Here is a 24043-nt window from a genome sequence, read left to right on the forward strand (position 1 = left end):
CTGAGTCCTATTCACTGGGTTCTAGGAATTTGGACCAATGAATATTCTTTTTTACTTAATATACTTCACTTCAAACAAATAGGCCAGTACTAGCAAACATCAACTGAACACTAATTACATGCCAGGTACTACGTTAACTACTTTATATGAATTATCCTTTCAATTCTCCCAATGAAAGGATGATATTATCAACATCACTGTTTCAGAAAAAAGGAAATGGTGTGCATAGATGTTAAGCAACTTGCCTAAGGACACAGAGTAGTAAGAGGTGTTTACAATTAACATTCCTTTAAACAGAACCCTCAGCAAAATGAACTGCCCAACAAAGAATGCCCTTCCACCACCATCCCTCTGGCCCCATAGTCCTCCTTTAAAACACTGCTCAACAATGGTCTCCTCCCAAAGGTGCTGGCCAGTCCTGCCCTGCCCTTCACTCCCCAGTCCTAGAGTACTGCACTGGCCGTGCTCCATTATCCCAGTTCATGTCACACTAGTGTATACACATTTCTATTTTTCTGACAATGCTTTCTTCATCTCGACCCGTTGGCATTTCAGAAACTCTGTTTTTGAAATTTAGAGGCTTTTCTTTCTTTTTTTGGTGGGGGGGGAGGAGTGATTAGGGAGGATACAACACAAATGTACTTAGCATATAAGAAGGGCCTCATAGGGGGTGACCAAGAGGGGACCATGATGTCACTAATGAAAGGAGAGCCTTTTAAAGTATTTTCACTGCTCCAGGAAGGTGTAGTGACTCCCAGCTCAACAGGGCAGATGGGCCCTGGCAGGCAACCAATAATGAAAATTGCTTATGTCAGCACTTGCCACATCAGGTAATACTGACTCCGTAAGTCAGGAGCCATGGATGGAACGCAATTGGCATACAGGTTTCTCTCAGGTTTCGGTAACGAGACGAGAGTACATCTTATTCTCTCCCTTCTTTCTACATCTACAGTCTCTGCAGTCACATGTTCTATCTGCAGCATTTAGATGCATCTCATATCTGAGCCTGTCTACATTTCCCAGCTATTTATGAACTCCCGGAAGCACAGTACACTGTAACATCCAACAGAGCTCAATAAGAGAATAAGCTAAACAAAGACCTTTGGAGATCAAAAGGCATTGTTCACAGACCAAAAATCCAGATATCATTCTATTACATTTCAGGTCTCACTTTGAACCATAAAGAAGTCACTTACATTTAAATTAGTGCAGATTATGCTTTCTGGTTTCAGGATTTGAGAAAAAATGGATGCAGCTTTTGCAACTTGGTTCTAGAAGAAACAAAATTATAATACCTCATCAGATGAACATTACTTTGCTACATAAAGATGATTTAAAGAGGTCAGGATATTCCTGTTTATAGTACCACAGGCTTTTGAAATCTACAAAGAAAAAACGTTTTTTTGGCAATCAAAAATGAACATTGTATAAAATGTTTTCTATGGTGTCATACTACAACATGTTTTGAATAACCTGACTAAAATGAATAACCAATATTTAATATGAAGGAATAAGGAGGGAATTTCCCTTTCTGGAATGGGCCTAAAACAAAACAAATTAACACAACAAAAACAAGAATGAGAAACAGAAATGCAAACCCCACCTTTGACATAATTAGAACACAGCAGAAATCTCAAGCCACAAGAGAGTTGGAAGCATTACTAAAAACACTGGACATGGAGCATGGGTAGTTCTGGAGAAAGCAGTGAGAGAACACTGCTCCACATCTCAGAAAGAGCCCACAAAATAGTTCTCAAAGGTGAGGGAGACAATTATAAGTATAAAAACCTCAATTCCTGTTTACCTGATGGTAGGACTAGTAATGAGGAATTTCTAGATCCTTCTAGTGGCAGAAGTAAGGTTAATCAAGGACAAGCCATATTTGCAGGAAGCAGTGCTACAGCAAACCACTGTCATGTCTATTCCAATTGGCCAGGGAGAAATAAAGCCTACATGCGTGTGCAGACAAAACTCTGCATTGAGTACAAAAAATCCCTGCTAGCCTAGAACATGACAACATCGCTCTGGGCTCTCTCTGACATGACTCTTTTGCAAGTGGCTGGTTTAAGAGAAACGTGTTTTTCAATAATGAGTAATCAAAAAGGACCAGCAGATGATCTGTATAAAGAAACTATGAGGGAAAAAAGAGAGAAACAACACAGCAAAACAAAATAAGCAAATAATGTCATGCTTGAAGTCAGGGCAAAAGCATTAAATAAGACCAAGAAAGGCATTTTATCATGCTACTGTGAGAGATGAAAATCACGATCTAACATTTACAACATTGACATATATGTACTATACACACACACACACACACATATATGCATGCTATATTTATATGCATGCTATGTGTGTGTGTATGTGTGTGTATTAGAAAGTAAAGGCAAAAATTGGTAACTGTGCATCTTCTTAACTCCCTGTCCTTCCGTGACTTTCTCAGCAGTACATGAAATGAATCATTCTGACATTGTCATCTGTAATTAATGATAAACAGTTCTCCAGACATATTTTACTAGTTGGGTAAAAAGCCTGGCTTGGCTATTATTTGTGCTACCTTGGAGCAGGCTACCTTGGGAGGGACTCTTCAAGAGGATAAGCTCCAGAACATTCTCTGAAGTGTGACATCGGGTAGGTCTGCTCTCCTCCCTGGCTTTCCGCTGCTTCCATCTGTTCACTGAGGGGGCAGGCTAAAAGACCCCTAAAACCTCTTACAAATAATGCTATTTGAGTGTAAGTAAGAATAGATGACAGACCCATTTCTGCAATGGGATAACCCAGAAGTCCTATTCACCTTAGTGCATTCAGCTTTAGAGAGAGTTAACTAAGTTATTTTCTAAAGAATATTACATAGTAAACAGATTATCTGAAATTTTCATTTTAATTATTTGAGGAATTCCTCTCAGCATACAGCTTCCCTGATTCTCCACGGGATCTTGGCCAGCCCCTTGTACGTAGCAATGCATGTCAGGTTGTCAACCACAAATGAAAACATTCTTTGGAGGCATAGGTATCAATGTAGGTTGCCATGGCACCAACGGCAGTGGTCTCTTTTTCTTTATGACAGAGTCAGTAAGGAACAAAGATAAACTAAAAGCAAGAACAAAGAAAAGAAGTAATTTCCTGTCCACTGCCAGTTCCCTATGTGTCCCCCAAAGCCGTACCTGATTCAGAGCTAATGCCACAGCAAAACAGGATGCTCTTCTGGAGAGGACTTCTTCTTTGATTAGAGCCTCTTCTCTTAATGTAGTACAGATCTTAAAAGACTCAGGGCTGTTCTGGGATGAAAGAGGATTGCTCAGTAAATAAGTGTCATAATACTTGTGTATATGGGGGCGAGGGGACAGACAACAGCAATGAGGCAGTAGCCACTAGGAGTAGGGAGGTGGCACAGGGAGGGGGGATCAGGTCACGTGGAGGTTTTGTAGTGATGCTATATCCTGCTACTGAAAATTTGAATCTCAGTGAATTGCCCTAGTTTTGACGTCAGTATTGTAAAGCAACAGATTCATAAAAAAATTCAAATCTTCCTTTCTTTCTGTATTTCTAAGAAATAGAGCCAATTAATTTGGTATATAAATACCAAGAGCAATTCACCTGGTAGTAAACCTGAATCCCAGTGTAGACCCTTTTTCACCCTCATCCCCCATCCCCTTCCGATTATCTTGGAACCTATTCCCTTTGTGATTGTCCCGCTTCTGGCTGTAGTCAGCAGATTCCAGTTTTGTGTGTTTGGGCTTCACTTCTTTGTCTTTTTACTACTCTGTTCCTGGCATTTGCTGATTCCCATTGTATACAGTGTAGTGGAGAGTACATTCCATTCCATGGAACTAAAAAATGTTGTCGGTACTTCGCGAGAACTGCTTGCAAGTTACGGTTTCCCCCTTTACTACAAGACTATAAACAAAAACTTATTTTATCCTTAAAAAAACAGATAAATGTCAGGAACCTTTTAAGTTCAATAAAATGATTAACAGTGCTCAGTATTTCAGATTTCCTTTTGCAAGAATTTCCCAGAGCTTATCTCAAGTCATTTAAAAGAACAAGACTATCTGCAAACAGACCAGATTTAAAAAAAAAAAAAATACACACACACACACACACATTTAGCAGTTCAAATCTAAATTAACTTTATTTTTAAAGCTCTTTGTCAATTTTCTGACTTGAGGCAGTTTTACCTGCAGTATCTGGGCAGGCTGATTTCTAGACACAGGAAACCAGAAAGTACAAGTGCAAAGAGTCAGCCTGCTCGTATGCTACAAAACAGAGTAAAGCTCAACAACACTAGCAAATATTTCCTGACATAATTTCCAGTCTGAAAATATGCATTTAAGTCAAATATTTGAAAACATGAATAGTAATCTGAAAGAATAGTAAGTCATGAAAGAATTCCATGGAAACGAAACTGAAAAACTGAATCTTCTTCCTTGGTACATGCTGTAGGTGGATTAGGTTTATGAGAGCAGGACCAGCTTGACATCTATCTATATATTTGTCATGACAAGATTCGCGGCTGAAATCCTCAAGTAAAATCTGAACTTGATGAGAGGACACTCCCTAGAATGGACTGGAATTTATAATGACTGACGAGTTCAAGTTTTCAATTCTGGTCTCCTCTCAGTGAAACAAGTTATTCTTGGACATACTACAGGGGAGAAAGGTCCTCTGGCTCTAAGTAGTAAAATTAAATTCTCTTCACTTGAGTGTACTCTCTTCAGAAAACTGGGTTATCACAGCTGATGCTTAAGTGTTGTGTGTCCTGCTCCCCAAAATCATAAAATGCTATGGCTGGAAAAGGCCATCAAATAATCAGAGCTCAGTAAATGAGGAGCCTCAGGCCCAATGCAGAACATAGCAAAAATAGTTTTTATACTTTTAATGGTTTGTAAAACCAAAAATAAATAACATGTGATGGAAACCCTATGTGGCAGAGATTTTATATGGTCTCCAAAGCCTAAATATATATTCTCTGGTCTTTTATAGAAATAGTTTGCTGACCCCTGAATTTCACATCATCTCATAAATAAGCTAAGTACTAGACAGTCAAAGCAATTGCAGCTAAAACTGACAGTAGATGGAAAGGTTCTTAATTTCCAGGTTAGTTTTCTTTTGACTATAACTCATTGTCCTCTTGTTTGGTAAGCTGCTATCACTACACTTCTCAGGGGCGTTTTCAAAGACCCATCTTCTACCTTGCTTGGTGTTCCTTCATGTGCAACATAAAAAGGTTTTCTTATTCAGGTTTCCAAAATTTCAATAGCATGAATGATGACAGTCATGCACTGAATTATTTCACAATTTTAGTTATTCATTTATTCAATAAAGACAGTTTTTCTGTAAGAAACAGTCTTAACACAGAAAAGACATCAGGACTTACAAGTCATGCCCTCTGTCCTCAAAGAGTTCATTTTAATGTTACATACATTTATTAAAGGTTGACTGTGTGCCAGGCACTGTTTTAGGTGCTGGCATTCAAAGATGCCTCAAGGAGCTAACATACGAGTGAGGGCGATGAAATGAGCATTAACTCAATACATATCGGGCACTATTAATTGCCACATATGTGATATAAATAGAACATGATTAAGGGATGCTAGAGGATGGAGAGATCACGTCTAAGTAAGGTGACCCAGAAACATTTACTGACGAGGACAAAGTAGCCCTTGAGTTTGACAATGAAGGATGCTAAGATTTCCAGGGGAGAAGGCAACAGAGAAGACTGGTTTAATGTAGCTGAGCCTGATCCCAGAAGCAAGATGACTCTAGACTAGACTTTGAACCTGGCATAGTTTCATGTTCTCACATGAATAGCCAGAAGAGGTGAAAGATGTTAAATTGCTTTTTCCATGATAAAACTATCTAGTACAGCTAATATCAGTTTTTCTAAAAATGAACATATTAAAATGGATATATCTGTACCAGATAGAAAGACTTCAGAGGAAGTGACTCTTATTTGTACCAAAAAAAAAAAAAAAATCCTATTTCAAACACTATCCACAATGCTCTAAAAGTTAAGGGACGATAGTCTTACCAGTTTGTAGCAAATTGCAAAAGCAAGGACATAGGTATCTTTGCTGAACTTCACATCTTGGTTTTTCATCTCAACCAATACTTCCAAAGCACCTGCCAAAAGTCCGGATTGGTCCAGTAGTGTTAGATATGCTCCAGAGAGTTCCAAGTCCTTCACTATTCACCCCAGAACTCTACTCTGTTCAGCACCATCTACTGAAAAGTGTACTACAGCACAATAAAAGCTATTTGTCAAGGTCATTTGTAATGAACTAAATTTCAAAATAAAAGGTCAGATCATGCAAGAACTAGTATTTTAATACCTGTTATAATTCTAGTGTAAGTAAAATCTGGGGTGTTCAGTTGAAGGCATGACTTATGATGCAATAATGTTTTCACACTTAAAGAATAAGATCTCAGTTATTCAGTCACTCACTGGGAATATAAGGCACATTTGTGCACAGCCCATTGTTTTTCCTAACTGCTATATGAGCAAAGACATCACATTATTTCATCAAACATAAATGCAAAACTTACTTTTATATTTGCCTTTGATAAATAAGATATCCATCAAAATGTTAAAAGATGTGGAGTCTGAGAAGAAACCTCGTAAATGCTAATGAGTAAAAACAATAAAGTTTGGTTAAAAGTGGCAACAATTAAGATAGTTACTTATACTGCATTTTCTCTGTGGAGGACTTATTTTTGCTAATACCTAATTCATCTGGCCTCTTAAATTCCCTAATAAATTCTGATATACCAAGAATTTATTTCTCAAAATAATTAAAATACTACCCATTCTCCTGGCTATCATGCTTTTAGCAATGGGCACAATGAACAGAGGCAAAAGATATGGCAAGAAAGCTCTTGTTTTAGAAATACAGTGAAGAATATCTTTATGAGTGAAGAATATCTTTATAAGGTGTGGCTCTGCCATGCTCAAGAGAAAAGAAACACGCCAATTAACCCTGGCAGGGGTCCTAGATCCTGGGTGGCAGCAAACTAATATGAAATTGCAGCCATAAGTACACTTGAAGACTAAGGAAAGGGGGGGGGTCTTATGAACTATGATTCCCCTTCCTTTTGGCAAACAAACAATACACAGTTGTTTTTGAAATAATTTGCTACATAGTAAAGATTATTAAAAATTACCAATTAGAATGTCATGTCATTATTAAAATTATTGTTATTTTGAGAATAACAATTCACAAAAACATTTTTTTTAAATGTTCTCAATGTTTTATTGAACACTTTCTATGCTATGGTAATATGACACATAATATTCAAATACTCCATTAAATGCCATGCTCAAGTTTACTCCTTTCTGAGAGCTCAATACTCCATTAAATGCCATGCTCAAGTTTACTCCTTTCTGAGAGCTCAATACTCCATTAAATGCCATGCTCAAGTTTACTCCTTTCTGAGAGCTCCTATGCAAACCCTGTTCTAGATGATGAGAATAAAATATGATGAACAAGATACAAACCCTCCCCTAAAGTCTAGAGGGGCTACCACCAAGTGAAGTTTAAATTCTGGTAGGGGAGATAATGAACAAGTGAATAACACAAGCAAAAAAAAAAAACCTATACATAATTTCAAGTTTCCATGTAGGCCATGAAAAATAATGAAACAGGATAAAGGACGGGAGAAGATGCTGGAAGGTGGTCAGAAAATGCTCTCTGAAAAGAAGAGACTTCCTTGAAGCAAAGAAGAAAGCCTCCACGACTGAGGTGTAGGGCATTTTAGTGTGGGGCACAGACACTGTGTCAGAGCAAGAACAATGTCCAGAGCGGAGAGAGCCCAGGGGGAGAGTGGCAGGAGAAAAGCAACTACCCAGGGCCCAGAGGTCAAAGGCAGGTCTGAGCTGTATTCCTAGTGATGGGAAGACTGGAGCAGTCCTGCTCAGTAAAAAGACACCACAAGCCACCAGCGTGAACAATGTGTGCAGTTCTAAATTTTGAGTAGTCTCCTTTGAAAAAGTAAAAATACATGAGATGAGTTTTATTTTTTTTTAATGATTTTTTAAAAAAATTTTATTATATAAGGCCTCCCCTGGTGGCACAGTGGTTGAGTGCTGGGCTGCGAAGCTGCCCGCAGTCTCTGCAGCACCGGTTCGATCCCCAGCCACCAGCTAGGGTCCCACATGGCGCGCAGACCTTTCCTGCCGCCTGCTGCTTCCCTCAGCAGTGTATTTCATCAGTCTGCCTGCTCTGCTCTCCACTCTGACTCTGGTGAATCCTCTCACCCTCCCGCGCTTCTGACTGTACCCAGTGCTTGTATAAATAAATAAATAAATATTTAAAAAATAATTATTACATATTTTTTTACATCATTTTTCATTTTTGCACAATGTATGCATTTTCATCTTGGCTATCGTCCCCCTACAATTCCCACCACCCTTGTTTTGATCCTACTCCCTTCTCGCCCCCACCCTACCCCCCAGCCCGACTACGTCTATGGTTTATAGTTGCTTGTTGATTTTGATTTTTACTTTATTATAATTAGTCTTTTTCCTGGCCCCTTACTTAGGTTTTCTAAATTCCTGCTATGAGTGAAACTATCCAGTATTTTGGTATTTTTTTCTTTCTGGCTTATTTTGCTGAACATGATCCCTTCCAGCTCCATCCATGTTGCTGCAAATTGCATGAGTTTATCTTTTTTGATTGCTGAGTAATATTTCAGATCAGTTTTAATCATGTTGTTCCACCCACTAAATTCAAAATACAATTTCAACATATCATTAATATAAAAATTTGGAAGATTACTTTAGTCTCTTTTTTATACCAAGTATCTGAAAAATGCATCATGTAGTTTATACTGACAGTATGTGTAAATGTGAGCTAGTCAGCATAGAAGGCCCTGTAAGTGCAGGTGGCTGGTGGCTACTACACTGTCAGGGAACACAAAAAGTCAAAGTGGAAGCAGAGTTAGGTTTATGTCATTTGAATCTGAAGTTTATACTATTACCCAGAAAGCTTCCTCACATGCAAATATTTCATACATAGGTAGGTAAAAAAAAGTTTTCTTCCCTTTTTCCTTTTTTTTTGTTTTTATCATCATACTTCTAGCTATGATTTATCACAGTGAAATTTTCATTTTCCTTTAATTACAAATAACATATGCTTCTTATTAGTCAAATAATACAAAAATGAATAAAGTAAAAAGTGAGAATTTCTTATCATTTTACCCTGTAAAAAGGAAGTCATTTAGTTTATATCCTTTCAGATTTTTAATACATATAAACTCAGATGTAAATACATATGGATAGCTCTACTTTTAGGGGAAAACATGGGCTCAAACTAGGAACTATCCTGATAGCACCTTTTCTCTGCTTATTAATATACTGCAGTCATCTTTCTCATACATAAAAGAGGAGTAAGCCAAGAGCTAACAGTTCCACCAGGGGCAGAACAATCTGTATTAAAAAAAAGTGAGAGGGAGGACTATTTTTTTATGGAAGTTCCTAAAAATACCAAAATGTCCCTGGTGGCCAGCCCCGGTCCCAAAACTGAACAATTGTTTCTGATCATAGATGAACTTACAATGTCTGAGTCCCAGTTCCCTCACAAACTGGCAAGAATAATGGTATCTACGTCACCTGGTCTATTGTGGGAAACAAATGAGATAAAACATATGAAGTGCTTAAGCACAGGCTCTGGTATAGTAAACATTCAATAAATAATCACAAAAACAATTCTTATTATCTCTGTTTGCAGGAAAAGAAAATCAGAAAAGAGATGAAAGTACTTTAAAAATAGAAAAGCACTGTATGACACTGCCTCCAATAAGAAGTAAAAATATAAAACAGGAGAGAAGCACAGGTGAAGGAAAGGAAAGGCAGTCTTTTGGGGGGATGGGGTTGAAGGGGGTAAGAGGGAAAGCAATCTTAAAATAGCAACCTGTCTTATACTACCTCCTACTAAAAGTTCCTGAAAAGAGGAAGTTATCAGACCCAGGTAGATACACGGCCAAGGCAGGTAGATACCTTGTTAGCTGTACCTACACCGCTTCCTCTATACCTCTGTGTAAAGAGATCTACATTTCTTCTTAGGTTCTGACTCCAAGGAAACCTTAAAAATGCAGGGGAGATATCATTTATTCAGACCAGCAGCCTTTCTCTGAAAATCTAACCCAGGAAGAATGTATATAGGAGAGATACCTTGCCTAACACCACTAAAAACACTTGCTCCTCAGCACAAGGAAATCCCACTGCAGAGAAAGCAAACAGTAACCTGGTCCTTGATGAGCTCCACTGCAGATTCCTCAAGATCCAACTCGTAGCACAACCTGATGAAAAGTGGTCCAAACTTGTATTCCCCCAAAGTGACATTTCGGTTCTCTGCGTGGTACCTGGTGATCAAAATGACTCAATGAGCAAAAAGGCAAAGAGTCAAGGAAAAGGAAAGGATAGACAGAGCTATGCACTCTGCTAGGTGTTTGGAAGCACAATGAAGAATGACGTGCTCTATAGTCCAGAGGGTAAAAGTAATAATCCAAGGAAACAGAACGCACAAGCATGCCTGGCACTTAAACTAACTAAACAACAAAACAAACAGGTTGTTGGAGGCCTGTATACCCTGTGAAACGAAAGGAAAAATGTACATCATAGCCATCTTTCAATTTAACAACAACCTGTTAAGACTGAGCGTGAGCCTACGCAAGGGAATAGCAGAGGCCTTGAAACTATAAGCCTATCAGAATGAAATGTCTCTTTGTATGTCCCATCTAGGAAGAACAAAGGAAAGGAATGGGGTGATGCTCTGTCCCCCTCAAACCTAGCTTCATCCCCATATAGGAGGGCATACAATCAATAGATGCATTTTGCAATTCAGAACAATCTGTTTTTCCAGCTCAAGAAAAGGTTTGTGTGAGCTACACTTATGTAGATAAACAAGTCAAATGTTGTTTTCAAAGTTTAATTTTAGGAAAAGGCTAACTTCAAAAACAGTGACATAATATGGCTTGAGGTCTCTACATGCCATCAGTCTGCCATTTAGAATTGCAGAACCATAAATGGCTAGTTGAATTTCTTTCAGTAACAACTCTTTCTGCTTTAGACACCAAGACAAAGTAAGTAACTCATGATTACATGTTAATCAGATTTTAGGAAGATTCATTCATTATATATATATATGAATGAATTCCAAATACCATGGAGAAAAACTCACTTAAAAAAGCTGAATACTTTTTAACCTCTGGCTAAAATCATGGAGGAAAGTCAGAGTAGTATTATAGATACTCTATTGTAAACACATATATTGCCAAACAGAATGATGTGTATTTTTAAAGATACATTTCCTAATCCAATTTGTGTTAGATGAGTGTGAAGATCTGGGAAATTAGTAAGTGAAATAAGAAACAGATTTCTTTGGGCATAAATGGTCTATTTTTCCATTTGCAGCACCAAGCAAGTAGTAGGAACATAGTAAGTATTTGCTAAATGAATGAATATAAATGCCTGGGGCTTAGGGAAGGCATCTGGAGAAGAGATTTGGACATCAACTGTACACAGGATATAGCTAAATTCTTGGAAGTGCATGAAATTGCTTAAGAAAAGGAAGAGAGTGAGAAAAGATGAAGGCTAGCAGAATTCTAAGGAAACACCTCACCTGTAAATGACATTTTTAGCCAGCTCCACATCGTCCCGGGACTCACACAAATGAAGCAAGGTTCTCAGCTCGTCCTTCAATATGAGTTTATTCTGGGTCAATTTCTCTTCCAAGTTTCTCAAATAGGTTTCTGGAAGAAATCACAGTGTGGTGACCATCATGCAGGCTCACTGAGACTCTCGGGATCCTGATCTCAGCAAGGAGGGGAGCTGGCCATTATAAAGGGACACTGAGAGGGCCTCAGAGCAAGCAGCTCCCCTCCTTGACTGGTCTCCTCTAGAGCAGAGTGTCAGGGATGGTGCACAAAGCAAAAAACATCATATTTTAGGGGGGACAGATACAGATGCCACTCAAAAATTTAAACACAGAATGTCTGCAGGTACAAACACAAGAATATGTATTTTTGACACTTGGGTGATCTTTGTACACACTAAAGTTTTACAATTGTCACAAAGGCTTAGTCTAAAGAACTGTATCTATACTCATGAAAGGGAAAAAAAAACCCAAAATTGAAAGAAACGTAACCAAGGTATCCAAACCACCAACTGGCAGAGCAACAAGCTGGAAAACCCAAATGTGAATGATTCAGGAATGCCTCATCTGATTCAACTTTACCGTTTTCATTCTCTTGATCTTTCTACCCAGTAGTTAGAATACATGTCACTGTATTAAATAATGCACAGGGGGTAAAACAAAACAATTCTCTAAACAGCAGCCAACATTGGCAGAAATGGAATCACTTCAAGGTAATCCTCTCTGTCCCTTGTCTGTATATATGATCAACTGTGGGGACAGTCAAACACCAAAGGAAACCCTGATTCTTCCATTAGGAAGAGACTGAATTCTTGCCAATTTGTGGGCTGAGAAGTAAGGCTGGCACCAAGCATCTGCTTTCCAGAAGGGCTTTTCTTAGTATCATAAGTTGCCTAGTCTATAGGACTTGCTCCAAGGCCCAGCGCTTTACAGGAATGCTGCTTAAAGGAGTGGCACACTATACATAAAAACACCAGATCTGGAAGGTGAGGCAGACACTCTTCTTGATTTATAAGAAAAGAAGACCCAATAGGTTGAGAGGAAGCAATGGATCCTGCAATCTTTATTTGCAGAATGAGTCCGGAGGACCTAGGCTAAAATCTAGGTTCTATCACTTCCATGTTTTGGGAAGACTCTGGTCTGTGAGACTTGATTCCTCGTGTGTAAAGTGAGGATTGAGGTATCAACCTCATGGGGTTATCCTGAGATACCTAAGTATTGAAGGCATTTAGCATGGGGCCTAACATACAGTAACTGCCAATAATTACAGACATTGTTCTCATTTTCATTCTTGTCATTTGTCAGATTCAAAAGGGTTTAGTCTGTTAAATATTCCCAAACATCTAAAAGATTTTAATGGGATTACATTTTATCTTGTATTTCATCCATCCTAATAAATCTTAAGAATCCAAAATCTCAACAGAGGCAATCTGTACTTTAAAACGAATCAATCAAGATTTAAGTGCTAAAGCAATTCAGTCAGAGATGTCCTGTGTGCCCCTCATGAAGAAAGGTATGGTGCCTGCCTTGAAAGAGCTTAAAGTCTATGGAGAATGACAACATATATCTATCCAAAGTCATCTAAAAACAATGATGGAGGAGGCAATAAGTGACTGACTACAAACATAACAGGGGGGAAGAGAGAAAGCAGGGTGGCAGAAACACACCTGATTGGTGGAAGTGGAGAGGTACCAGATGGGAAGAGGCTGAATAGGAATGGAAAAATTGAGGGGGGGGGGATGGTGCATTCTTAGTGTGGGAATCAGCACAAGTAACAGCAGCACAGAACTAAGAATGAAAGGTGGTAAAGGGAGAACAAGGACTAGATTAACAGGCAATTACATCGGACTCCAGAAAGGGAATGGTCCTTCATGGAAAATCCAGGAAGTCAGGGGCCTCCCCTGGTGGCGCAGGCAGCTGAACACAGCGCTGTGAAGCTGTCCACAGCCTCTGCAGTGGCCAGTTTGATCCCGGCCAGCAGGCGAAGGTTGCACATGGCACAGCAGACCTCTCCTGTCTCGCCCGCTGCTCCCTGCAGCAGTGTATTTCATTGGTCTGCCTGTTCTGTTCCCCGCTCTGTCTCTAAGGAATCCTCTCACCCTCCCGCGCATCTGGCCTATACCCCGGTTCTTGTATAAAGTAAATAAATAAATCTTTAAAAAAAAGAAAAAGAAAAGCTAGGAAGTCAGGAGGGTGTTTGCACATTGTGTGGTCAACAGAGTACCATTAGATGTTCTTATAAGGAGGCAATGTTGACAGCATTTTATAAATATCAACCTGACAATGGAGTAAATTGGTACTTATGACATTAATTGCATTTCAGAACATATGCCCAACCATAGCATAGCCTAAGGAAGATTATGACAATTGGAAAAAACAAACAGACAATGACGAGGGGCACTAACTCTGGAAACCTCATACAGTTCCAAAAGATCTGGAATAAAAAGGAAAGACTAAGGAAAATTTTGATTGTGTCTACTAAACCAGAGATTAATATATTCTCCCCAACTCCTAAGGCTGCTCCTGTTCTGCAGGGGTGGTATATAATAAACAGCATGGTAAGTGGAATGGCATGGTGAGGGAAGACTGATTCCAGAAGGCAGAACTATGAGCAAATGGAAGCAAGAAATGTTAACTGCACGCTCATAAAATTTAATGGTGAGAGGAAAGAGGGCTGAAAAGTCAATGGGAACAAACAAAGAGTTATTAAAAGAGGAGAGCCTTATAATGTTTATTAAGGAGTCTGAAGTTCTGGGGAAAACTCAATGTGCAGGAAAAGGGAATGTATGCAACAAGATTTCTCAGAATCTGAAAGGAAGTAGGACCCAGGGCAGTGGTGCTATGTTTTTACAAGAAAAAATTTCAAACATATCCAAAACTAGAGAGAACAGTATAATGACCTCCCACAGCCCATTAACATTGATCAATATTTTGTTAATTTTTAGGCAAAATCTTTGTTTGTGCCTACTGACCTTTCCAGCATAGAGTAGAAAATAGAAAAATGCATCAATTCAATAGCACTGTCTTATTTCATAATTTTCAATTATGTGTAGATATGTATGTGTATACTGGCAATACAATGTAAAATGTATTTTTTTACTGAGGGCTGCATCAGAAAGGTTGAAAGCCAGGCACCTGGCGTAGTTTTTCTGACTTGTGCACACAAGTTGCCTAGGTTTGGCATTTCTATCAACCTCCTAGTTATTTTGATCTTTGAATCTTACCTTTAGTGGCACAAAACTATTAGTCCTCTATAGAGAGGACTATTTCTGGTGCTAGGTTTAGTATCTCTCTGGGATTCTGGAAAAAAGGCATTAGAGGAGAGCTCTAAACTTTAGTAATGGAGAGTGAAATGAAAGGTAAACATAAAGGTAGACCAGGAATCTAAGAATAAGCAGTCTCAATCTTTTCTGAGATATAAAGGTCCTGAAGAGACTGAATAGAGAGAAAGAAAGAAGAAACAGATCATAGAAAGAATTAACAAAATAAATTCTAATACCTTTGGTGCCAGGAAGATTATGTGCAATAGCCACCTTCTTATGCTGAAATTCTTTCAATTTCACAATATTATCTGTAAGTAGATATCTTTTAGCTAAAAATAAAAAAAAGAAAAAAATCATTTTGACTGTTTTATACATAGTAGATAGATGAGTAGAGGTTGATTGCTACTTTAACGATTGATCTTATCTTCATCTAGTATAAGTCACTGATCTCGACAGGTACAAACATGCCAGTGACCCACCAGGAAAAAACACCTCCCAATTACCAGAGAATGCAATAAGTTTATTTTGTGTGCAGGAAAGGAGCAAGTGATTAACTGCCTATGGAATGTGTTGAGAGGAAGCTGGGATTTGAAAGACAAATAGACATTCACCATCTGGTTAAGTGATGACAACTGCATTAAAACACATACACAACTCTCATTTAAATGCACAACAGGCATCTCTAATTTCCATTTATAGGTAAAAGCCTATAGTGTATTGTAACTTTAAAAAGTTATAGTGAGACAACAGCTATGTCTGTCATTTGAGAAAGAAGGAGTTATGGCCTCTCAGATTTGGGCTCTAGAAAACCACAAGATGCATCCCAAATTACTGACCACAACTTAGTAGAGAAGATAAGGAAACATCTGTCTTTGGGACACTCAGCTGAGCATGAACTGGAGCCTGCCCAAAGAATCACCCACTAAAAGAGAGCTGTGTATTGCAATAAGGAAAAAGAATAAAAACCATTATTAAAGGAAAGGCAGTCTAGCGGAGTGATTAGAGCAGGACTCTGCTTTTGAGCTGCCTGCAGTCTCTCTACCAGTTACCTCTGACGTTGGGCAAATTACTTAACCCACTGTTTCCTTCACAGCAAGTAAAGAAAAGAATGGGACCTATCTTACTGAGTGCTGTGAGGAGCAAAGGAATTAATGTATATAAACTACATTAGAATAAGGAATTAATGTATATAAACTACATTGAGCACAAAGTGTTCAATATTTTATCATCACTATTATTTTCAAAATTAGCCATTTTCATAAGGACACCAAGGGATACTTTTACAAATGAGGAAAACTGCTCAAAGTTTTTCAGATTGCTAGCTGCAGTCAGACTTCCGCGCCCAAGCTCTGCAGCGCAGTCACTCAAAGGGCAGAGGGTGTTTGCGGAGACCGGAGTCGCAGGGTCAGAGGGAATTCTACAGACCCAAGGTCAAGACCCCGCTCGGGTTTGTCCTTTGGTTCCCAGAAACATTGGCATTCACACCATTCGGTGGCCACCGCTGGACCCACGTGCAACCAGAGGACAGGGTCACACACAGCTGCTCCAGGCCAGTGGGGGACTGAAGAGCCTCTGTATCATCAAAGCAATGCCCGCAGAGGCCTAAAATTCCCTTTTGTCCCACCGACCCTCCTTCAAGGTCAGAGACCGCAGATACCTCCGAGAGGGCAGCGGCAGCAGGTGGTGCCCGAGCCTCCCACCCCGGGATATACGGAACTCCGCAGCGCCTGCAGCAGAAATAGGTTCTTGGGTCCACACGCAGTAGCCATGCTGTCCCGGGCCACACCAACGCGCGGAGCCCGGGAGGGGGGCGGAGCATACGTCTGTGACTCCACCCCTTCCTTTCACCCCCCCGCCCTGCTTTTCCCTTGGTATGCCCCAAGATGGCGGCCTCCATAGCGCGGCGCGGTGTCCTCCTGGCGCAGAAAATAGCTCTGCCTCAGCTCTCACTGGCAGGTTGGTGACAGCTTCCTTCTTGGGGATGCTTCATTACTCCCCCTGAGGATTCTCTTCCCTAAGCGAAGGAAGCGATGGGCTTTCAAGAAGAAAGGAAATCTTTCTGCGATCGGTTAAGAAACCATCTAGGGGTGTTAGGTAGCAAAAAAAGGGGGAGGTAGGGCCTCTCATTCATTTTCTTTCCCAAATATCTACCTATCCAAAGGTGTGAAAAGCAGAGGAAGGTCTTGACATGAGGGCTTTTGCGTATCATTTTCTGGGTTTGTGTGTTAAGGTGGTCATCTTTTTGCTGACCATAAAAAACTCAAATATGTTAACCTCTGGGGCTATGAAAAATTTCTCCCTGCTGAGGTTTCCATGGAGGGTCGTCATAAACGTCCCCCTTATCAGCTCACATCTGGATGATACCTGGTCTTCACTTTGTGGAAGAACTGTTCTAAATTCTTAATAAAGTACCAATCTCACTTTACCGAATGACCTTGGACACAACTTTTGTTTGACCTTTCTTTGCCGCAGTTGACACGTGTAGAAAATACATGCTAATAGTTTCTTCTAAAGTACTTTGATATGTGAGTTGAATTGCAGCCCACTCAAAACCCATTTGATCTTACGACACTGGGGGAAAAAATCCTAACAGTTGTAGAATATAATTCTTAACAGGTATTAACATTATGTGTTTAAAATGCAATTATTACAATCCATATGTCCAATGCCTATTGTCTCCTCTTTCCAACTGACCTTTTCTAGCCTCTATAAAACACACACTCTTGGTCACACTTCTCTAGGAACATTACATATAATGTGAAACCTAATTGCTACCAGAAGTTTCCTGAGGATTAACCAGTTGACCTAGCTGGCAAACATATTTTGCCACACATTAGGTAAAATGGGATGTGCAGTACCTGGCACCTCACTAAGAATTAGCTGTAGTAGCTATTATCACCAGTATCTTTAATTATAAATGTTAGTAAGTTTAAACAAGACCTGAATTGTCTATCAGGGAAAGAGTTTTATGGTTGCTTAAAATGTTTGGGGGAGGGGGGAATCATTCTAACAAGGGGCAAAAAAATTAGTTAAGGGTGAATTGAAAGAATTATCAATTAGCATTTCAGTCTTAGTTTCAACTGGTGAACTTGTTGATTACACCTGTGCTGTTGGCTATTTAAATTAGTTAAAATTAAATAAAATTAATATTCAGTTCCTTAACCAGACTACCTACATTGTAAGTGTCCAATAAACATTTAATAGTGGCTATTGTACTGGACAGCTCAGAATTGCATGTTTCCTATACCGAAAGTTATATTGAACAAGCACTGTCTTGAAATCAGGAACTGAAGACTAAGGCATGTAATGTAAAGTATGTAAGATAGTATACCATGAACCACTGGGAATTTGAGAATGCTCATAGGAGCTTGACTTTAAGCCATCAAAACATGTTGATGCATTATAGGGTGAGAGGGAAAATATGCTACTTTGTGTAAACTCTTAACAAATCATATTTAGAACAGTTGGTGCTTCTGTTGATTCTCCTTACAACATAATGGAGAAGGGCAACGAATGTGATCAAGAGGTTGCAGGGCAAATTTATTGAGATATAGAGAAAAAATGGACTTTGGTATATGAAGAGGTTAGAGGAAGCAAACTTAATAGACACCTACTACATAATAAATGTTAGCCTAGGCACTTAATGTATGCCCTCATTTAAACAACAATATGAGGTAGGCATTATTTCTCTGTTTTATATAGGATGAATGAGGTTCAGAGATCTGGGGTAAAGCCTTCATTTTTATAGTGTTTATCATAAGGCAAGCATTCAAACTTAGACTTTCTGACTCTGAAGAGTATGTGTGTCCTCAGTCATACTGCTTCCCTTTGGATGGATGGTAAACATGTTCGCAGACATTTGACCAAACATTAATTTTATAACTATAAACTTTGAAATTGTAGTCCTTGAAATATCTTTTTCAGAATTAAATAAAGAGGCTCATAGACCTAAATCTGTGAGGTTGATATTTTGTCTTTCATTTCAGGTATAGTGTGAGGGCCAGCATCATCATCATTACCTGGAAACTTATTAAAAATGTAGAATCTGATTTCTTCCCCAGAACTCTTGATCAGAATCTGCATTTCACTAAGATTGATATATACATTAAAGTTTGAAAAACTAATCTAGATTTTCCACTTTGCCATTGTCCACTCATTGTAATGTTCTGTCTCTGACTTTATAGAAATTTTGATTCTACTACACAGATCTTCCAAATACTATACAGGATGGAAAAAACTTTAAATGGTATCATTTACAGTTTCTCAGAAAAAGGTGAACATCCTGCTAAAAGGTTTACATAAAGTGGAATGTTTGTCTTTCTCAGGTAGTAGTTTCCAGTTGCTGTAGAAAGTCTTACAAACATGTTACAAAATCTTAAACTGTAAGATGATTGTTAAGCATTCTTAGCGAGTTAGCAGTAGCCCGGCAGATTAAGTTAGCATTCTCAGAAGTTTTAGGGCTCACCTCATTCAGTGGAACAAGTGGTCCTAAAGTTATAGGAACAGAATGATCAGCCTTTTTACCCATAATATCATTGTAAAAATTTTCAGTTTTCTGCATCTTCTACTTGTAGGTTGAAAGTATTTTGTCATAAACTGAATGATGAACAATGCACTGTTGGTTATTATAATAGATTCTATTCTATAATAGAGTCTCCTATTATAATAGAATTTTTAAACTAGTAAATTGGAAATAGGACAGAGATATGTTTATTAAACATAAACTGATTCTGTTGTGAAACCATGTCTGTTAATGTCTTTTTCCTCAGGTAAAAGATGCCTGCTTTCTGCAGCGTATGTGGACAGCCACAAATGGGAAGCAAGAGAAAAAGAAGATTGTCACCTGGGTGGGTACATGTTAGTTCAGTCATTCCATAATATATATCATGTAGCTCTTATTCATATCTATGAAATGATGTTTTTATGATGATCCAATTTACATAAGCACACTTTAAGTGTTAAAAGGTATGATTACTTGGGAAAATCATTTTTACTGTCCTGAAGATTTCTATTTTTTTTTTTTAAGATTTATATATTTATGCATATAAAAGCTGGGGTGTAGCCCACAGGCGTGAAGCAGTGGGGTGAGAGGATTCACCAGAGACAGAGTAGGGAGCAGAACAGGCGCATCAACTGAAATACACTGCTGAGGGGAGTAGCGGGCAAAACAAGAGAGATCTGCTGTACCATGTGGATCAGCTTCCTGCCCAGGGATCGAACTAGTATTGCAGTGGATGCAGATAACTTCATAGTGCTGAGACCTAACCCCTTGTGCCACCAGGGAAGCCTCTATTTCATTTTTTGCCTTGATTACTGACCTATATGAAGAAATCTTTTCTTTCTTGTGTTTTGGCCAATTTTATCATATAGTTAGCTGCTGTACAGCCTATTTGTTTTACATTATTTGCAGAGAAAAATGTATTTTGTATATATTTTATATATTTTTATATTTCCTACTTTTTTATTGTTATTTCTTGTTTCTTCAGAGCTCTTCTCTATCATTAGCAGGTGGCAGATTTGAAAGCTGTATTATCATCTCATTTAAGTCATTTAGAGAAGGTAGATAGCTAACGCTACTCAGGCAGTAAGCTCCTAATTATGCCCCCTTTCTCTGTTGCCTATGTCATGTTACACAGATAACAACCTTTCTTTTATAAAACAATAAGCCTTAAAAGAAATCACTGAATCTACTGCTTTTGGTTTTGTCTGCCCTTCACAATATTTCACATCAGTGGGACATTGATAAGGCTGGTGATTGGTGATAGTTTTATGGGACTAATGTAAAACTTTTGAGCCAATTCTAGTGCTGATCTAATACTTTCCCTTAGTTTGTGTTCTTTGCTTCTTTTGTCATATGTTAAATAAGAATAAAGCCCCTGTATGTATGGATTCTTCCCATAATTGGGGCACGAGGGCATTCTTTTATATCTGTCTAATGGCTAACTGGGGTAGAGTAAGGAGTTCAACTAAATCCTTATTTTCTCCCCTGGTAATGTGATCGTAAGACCAGAGTTTGTGAGCACTGGAATGGGTATACTGGCAAGGGTCAACCAAAGCAGAGTTGTAGAGAATAAAGATGAGTAACTATATGCTTTCACTAAAATGCAGAATCACTGTGAACAACAGATAGAAATGCAGATAATGTGGTGTGTTGATGAAGTCAAATACCAGAAATGGCGTCATCACAAAGTAGAGAATAACTTGGTAAGATTCTGAACGAATCTAAGTGCTGTCTTTCTTCAGTGTACATGGTAGTTACGTTTCTGAAAAATGCATGTTATTTTCAAGTTATGCACAAAAAGTACTTCATGTTTATATGAAAAATGGAGTTTCGTTAGTTATAAACAGGGTGTTTTAATTATTAAATAATGTGAATGTCTTGCCATGTCACAGATGGCCTGGTATGTGGGACAAATAGTTTTCCCTTTCTCTTTGGGAATAGTTCTAAACTTTGGGATAAAAGGTTTAGAATAACATAAAGAGCATCTTAATACCTTTTGCCCAGGTTCACCTAATATCATTTTAACCCATATGCTTTAGTTTTCTTATTCTGTCTATATACAAACTTTTCTTGTAACTATTTGCATATTTGTTGCCTATTTTACAGCTCTCTATCCTGATAGATACCTGACATGTTTTAAAGAAACTAGTCCCTTTTTAAAAAACAGAATATTCTTTTTTGGTGCATCTCATGATTTGATTTAGTATATGCTTCCCAGGCCAGAATATTGTCAGTAATATTGTGTCCTCAGCGTAGCACATCTTCAGATGCTTGATGTCCATCTGCTCTGGCTGGTGTTGTTAACTTTGATCACCCAGTCAGCTGTATCTGTTTTCCCCCAATGGAGAGTTACTATTTTTCCTTGTGAATAATAGACAACTTCTAGGAAGTCATTTTAATGTCTTGATAAGTATCCTGCCGCTTATCAAAAGTTCACCCTTAGATTTAGTGTCTGGTGATACTTTTTGCCTGAATCAATCTTTATCATGATGGTTGCAAATTTATGGTTTTCCAGCTCCATTAATAACACATATACTAGTTAATTCTCGGTATTCTATTCATACTTAGTATTCTGCTATAAGCAGGAGCCCTCTTCTATGCTCCCATTTCTTTCTTTGAACTCTGTTTTATAATCACTGTGGTCTTGTGGAGGGTGGATTCCTTTTTTTAATTAATTTTTTTTGTTTTCATTCTTTCTTAATTTATTTAATTTTATATATATTTTTATATCATTGTTCATTTTTTATGTATATATATATTTACATCATTGTTCATTTTTAAACAATATTTGCTTCCCCCAATGACTCATTGCCATCCTTAATTATTGGAGTGGTCACATTGTCCCAGATTTGGCTAGTAGAAACTCCTCAAGCTGGCTTGCAGTGTTCCAGCTCTTTGTGTACCTTTCCTGCTTTAGCCATGCCTGCTTTAGCCATGTATTCAACTATTTCTTTTAAGAAGTACTGGTTCTTTTTAGTAGGGAATGGTCTTAGAAGCCAAGATTTGGGCACTAGATGTTCTCTTTTAACTGTGGAGTTTTTGCTTTCTGCCGCATTCAGTGAACAGAGCTAGGACAAATATGCATACACATACACATAAATCTATACATATGCACATACATGCATATACATACATACATGCAATTCAAATAATGAATTAATACTGAAGCCTTCCATTTCAGGTCATCCCCACAGGTTCTTTCATGCCCTTCTTTAGGACTAAAGTATCTCCCTTCCATACTGAAAACTCCCAACAGGGATGATGTTTTCCTATAGTGGACAGTCACAATGGGGGTTATCTAATTTTCCTGTGTTCTGCCCATTAAGTGCCAGCAATGCCCTGTGAGTCATTGCAATAGGAAAAAAACAAGAAAAACCCCTTATATTCTAAAGTGACCACTAGGGGCAATAGTAGCCCTTTTGAGAACCACTGTTCTAGTGTTGAAACCACCATGGACTCAATTATATTGCAAAGCTTGTTCTGATGTACTGTGTGTGAAGGAAGTACAGAGAAGAGAAAGATGTATTTCAGGAAAGCTATCAACACTTTCCTAGGTGTGAAGGGGAAATAGGAAAGGAGACCATTATATTTGACAGCTTGGTATGGAATATAGTCAACTCTGTTATTCAGACACAAATGTAGGGGAACATTGTCATTGATTCTTGAATAAACAGAAACTTCCATAGAAGAGCATGGTAATCTGCAGCTGGCAGATATTACACGGAGGTAATTGTCTCCTCTTGTTGAAAGCAGTACTAGCTACCATTTACTAATACCACCATCTGGAACTGAACACCCTCCTACTGAATCCCTGTCTAGCTAGAACTCGTCTTTCCTCCCCCTGTATTCTTACAGCACTTTGTACCATAATTCTGCAGTGTGATGTGAAGAGTCTGTACTTGAGGGACAGACATGTGGGTGTCATCCCTAGCTGTTGCAGCTTTCAGAAACTGTGTCGCTTAACCTCGTCCTCAGTTCCTGTACCTAAAGTAGGGATGATGATAATGCCTGTCTCAGTATATACCCTTACCTACAGCAAGGTGCTCCAAAAATAAGTGGAATGAGCAAGCTCCTAGGGCTATATGAAATGTGGAACGCAAAATAGGTTTTGAAACTACTATGGAACTGCTTGAAAGAAGAGACAGTTTGAGATATATTTTTTCCTACTGTGTCATAGGATTTAATTAAAACAGACCTTCGCTGCTAACGCTGTACATGTTTTTCCTGTTATTCGAATGTTTGGGCTGGGATTTGTGCCCTGAGAAAGTTAAGGAGAGGCATGTGACCAGGCTCGCGCTAGCGGCTGCATCTCACAGAGTGGGCAGTAGGTGGCACTGTGGCCTCTGCGGAGACAGCCTTGCGTCTCCGCCCGCCCAGGGTTTGGGCGTGGGCTGGTGGGGCAGCCAGCCGGGTGCGCGCGTGCGCGGAAGCCCGCCCGCTGCATGTGGAGCGCCCTGATTGGCGCTGCGACCTGGTGCGGGCTCGCTGATTGGGGGCGATGGGGGGGGCGATATGAGGCTGTCTCTCTGCGCGTCCCCATTGGAGGGCGGGGGTGGGCGGGGGTGGGCGGGGGTGGGCGGGGGTGGGGTGGGGTGGGGTGGGGTGGGGTGGGGTGGGGCGGCGAGGCG

The 24043-nt window shown here is 39.1% G+C and overlaps 2 protein-coding genes across 4 annotated transcripts in view; one reads left to right on the plus strand and one right to left on the minus strand.

Moving 5' to 3' along the window:
• Positions 1 to 15405, minus strand: part of PTCD2 (pentatricopeptide repeat domain 2) — a gene marked incomplete at its 5' end in the record, with an annotated part of 28435 nt that extends 13030 nt beyond the window's left edge. The window contains 7 exons of one of the 2 annotated variants that reach the window (XM_084233543.1): positions 1197 to 1271; positions 3165 to 3278; positions 6032 to 6123; positions 6547 to 6625; positions 10242 to 10359; positions 11619 to 11748; positions 15151 to 15405. In XM_084233543.1, coding sequence (XP_084089669.1) covers positions 1197 to 1271; positions 3165 to 3278; positions 6032 to 6123; positions 6547 to 6625; positions 10242 to 10359; positions 11619 to 11748; positions 15151 to 15289 — 747 coding nt within the window. Of the gene's footprint in view, positions 1 to 1196; positions 1272 to 3164; positions 3279 to 6031; positions 6124 to 6546; positions 6626 to 10241; positions 10360 to 11618; positions 11749 to 15150 lie in introns of those variants that run through there. The other variant, XM_084233544.1, reaches the window with a different exon arrangement.
• A 1392-nt stretch (positions 15406 to 16797) lies between these two features.
• Positions 16798 to 24043, plus strand: part of MRPS27 (mitochondrial ribosomal protein S27) — a gene marked incomplete at both ends in the record, with an annotated part of 74599 nt that continues 67353 nt past the window's right edge. For both annotated transcript variants that reach the window (XM_084233577.1, XM_084233578.1), the window contains 2 exons: positions 16798 to 16870; positions 19684 to 19761. In XM_084233577.1, coding sequence (XP_084089703.1) covers positions 16798 to 16870; positions 19684 to 19761 — 151 coding nt within the window. The remainder of the gene's footprint in view (positions 16871 to 19683; positions 19762 to 24043) is intronic.

Source organism: Talpa europaea (assembly GCF_964194135.1).
Source record: "Talpa europaea genome assembly, chromosome: 5".
Classification (NCBI taxonomy): Eukaryota; Metazoa; Chordata; class Mammalia; order Eulipotyphla; family Talpidae; genus Talpa; species Talpa europaea.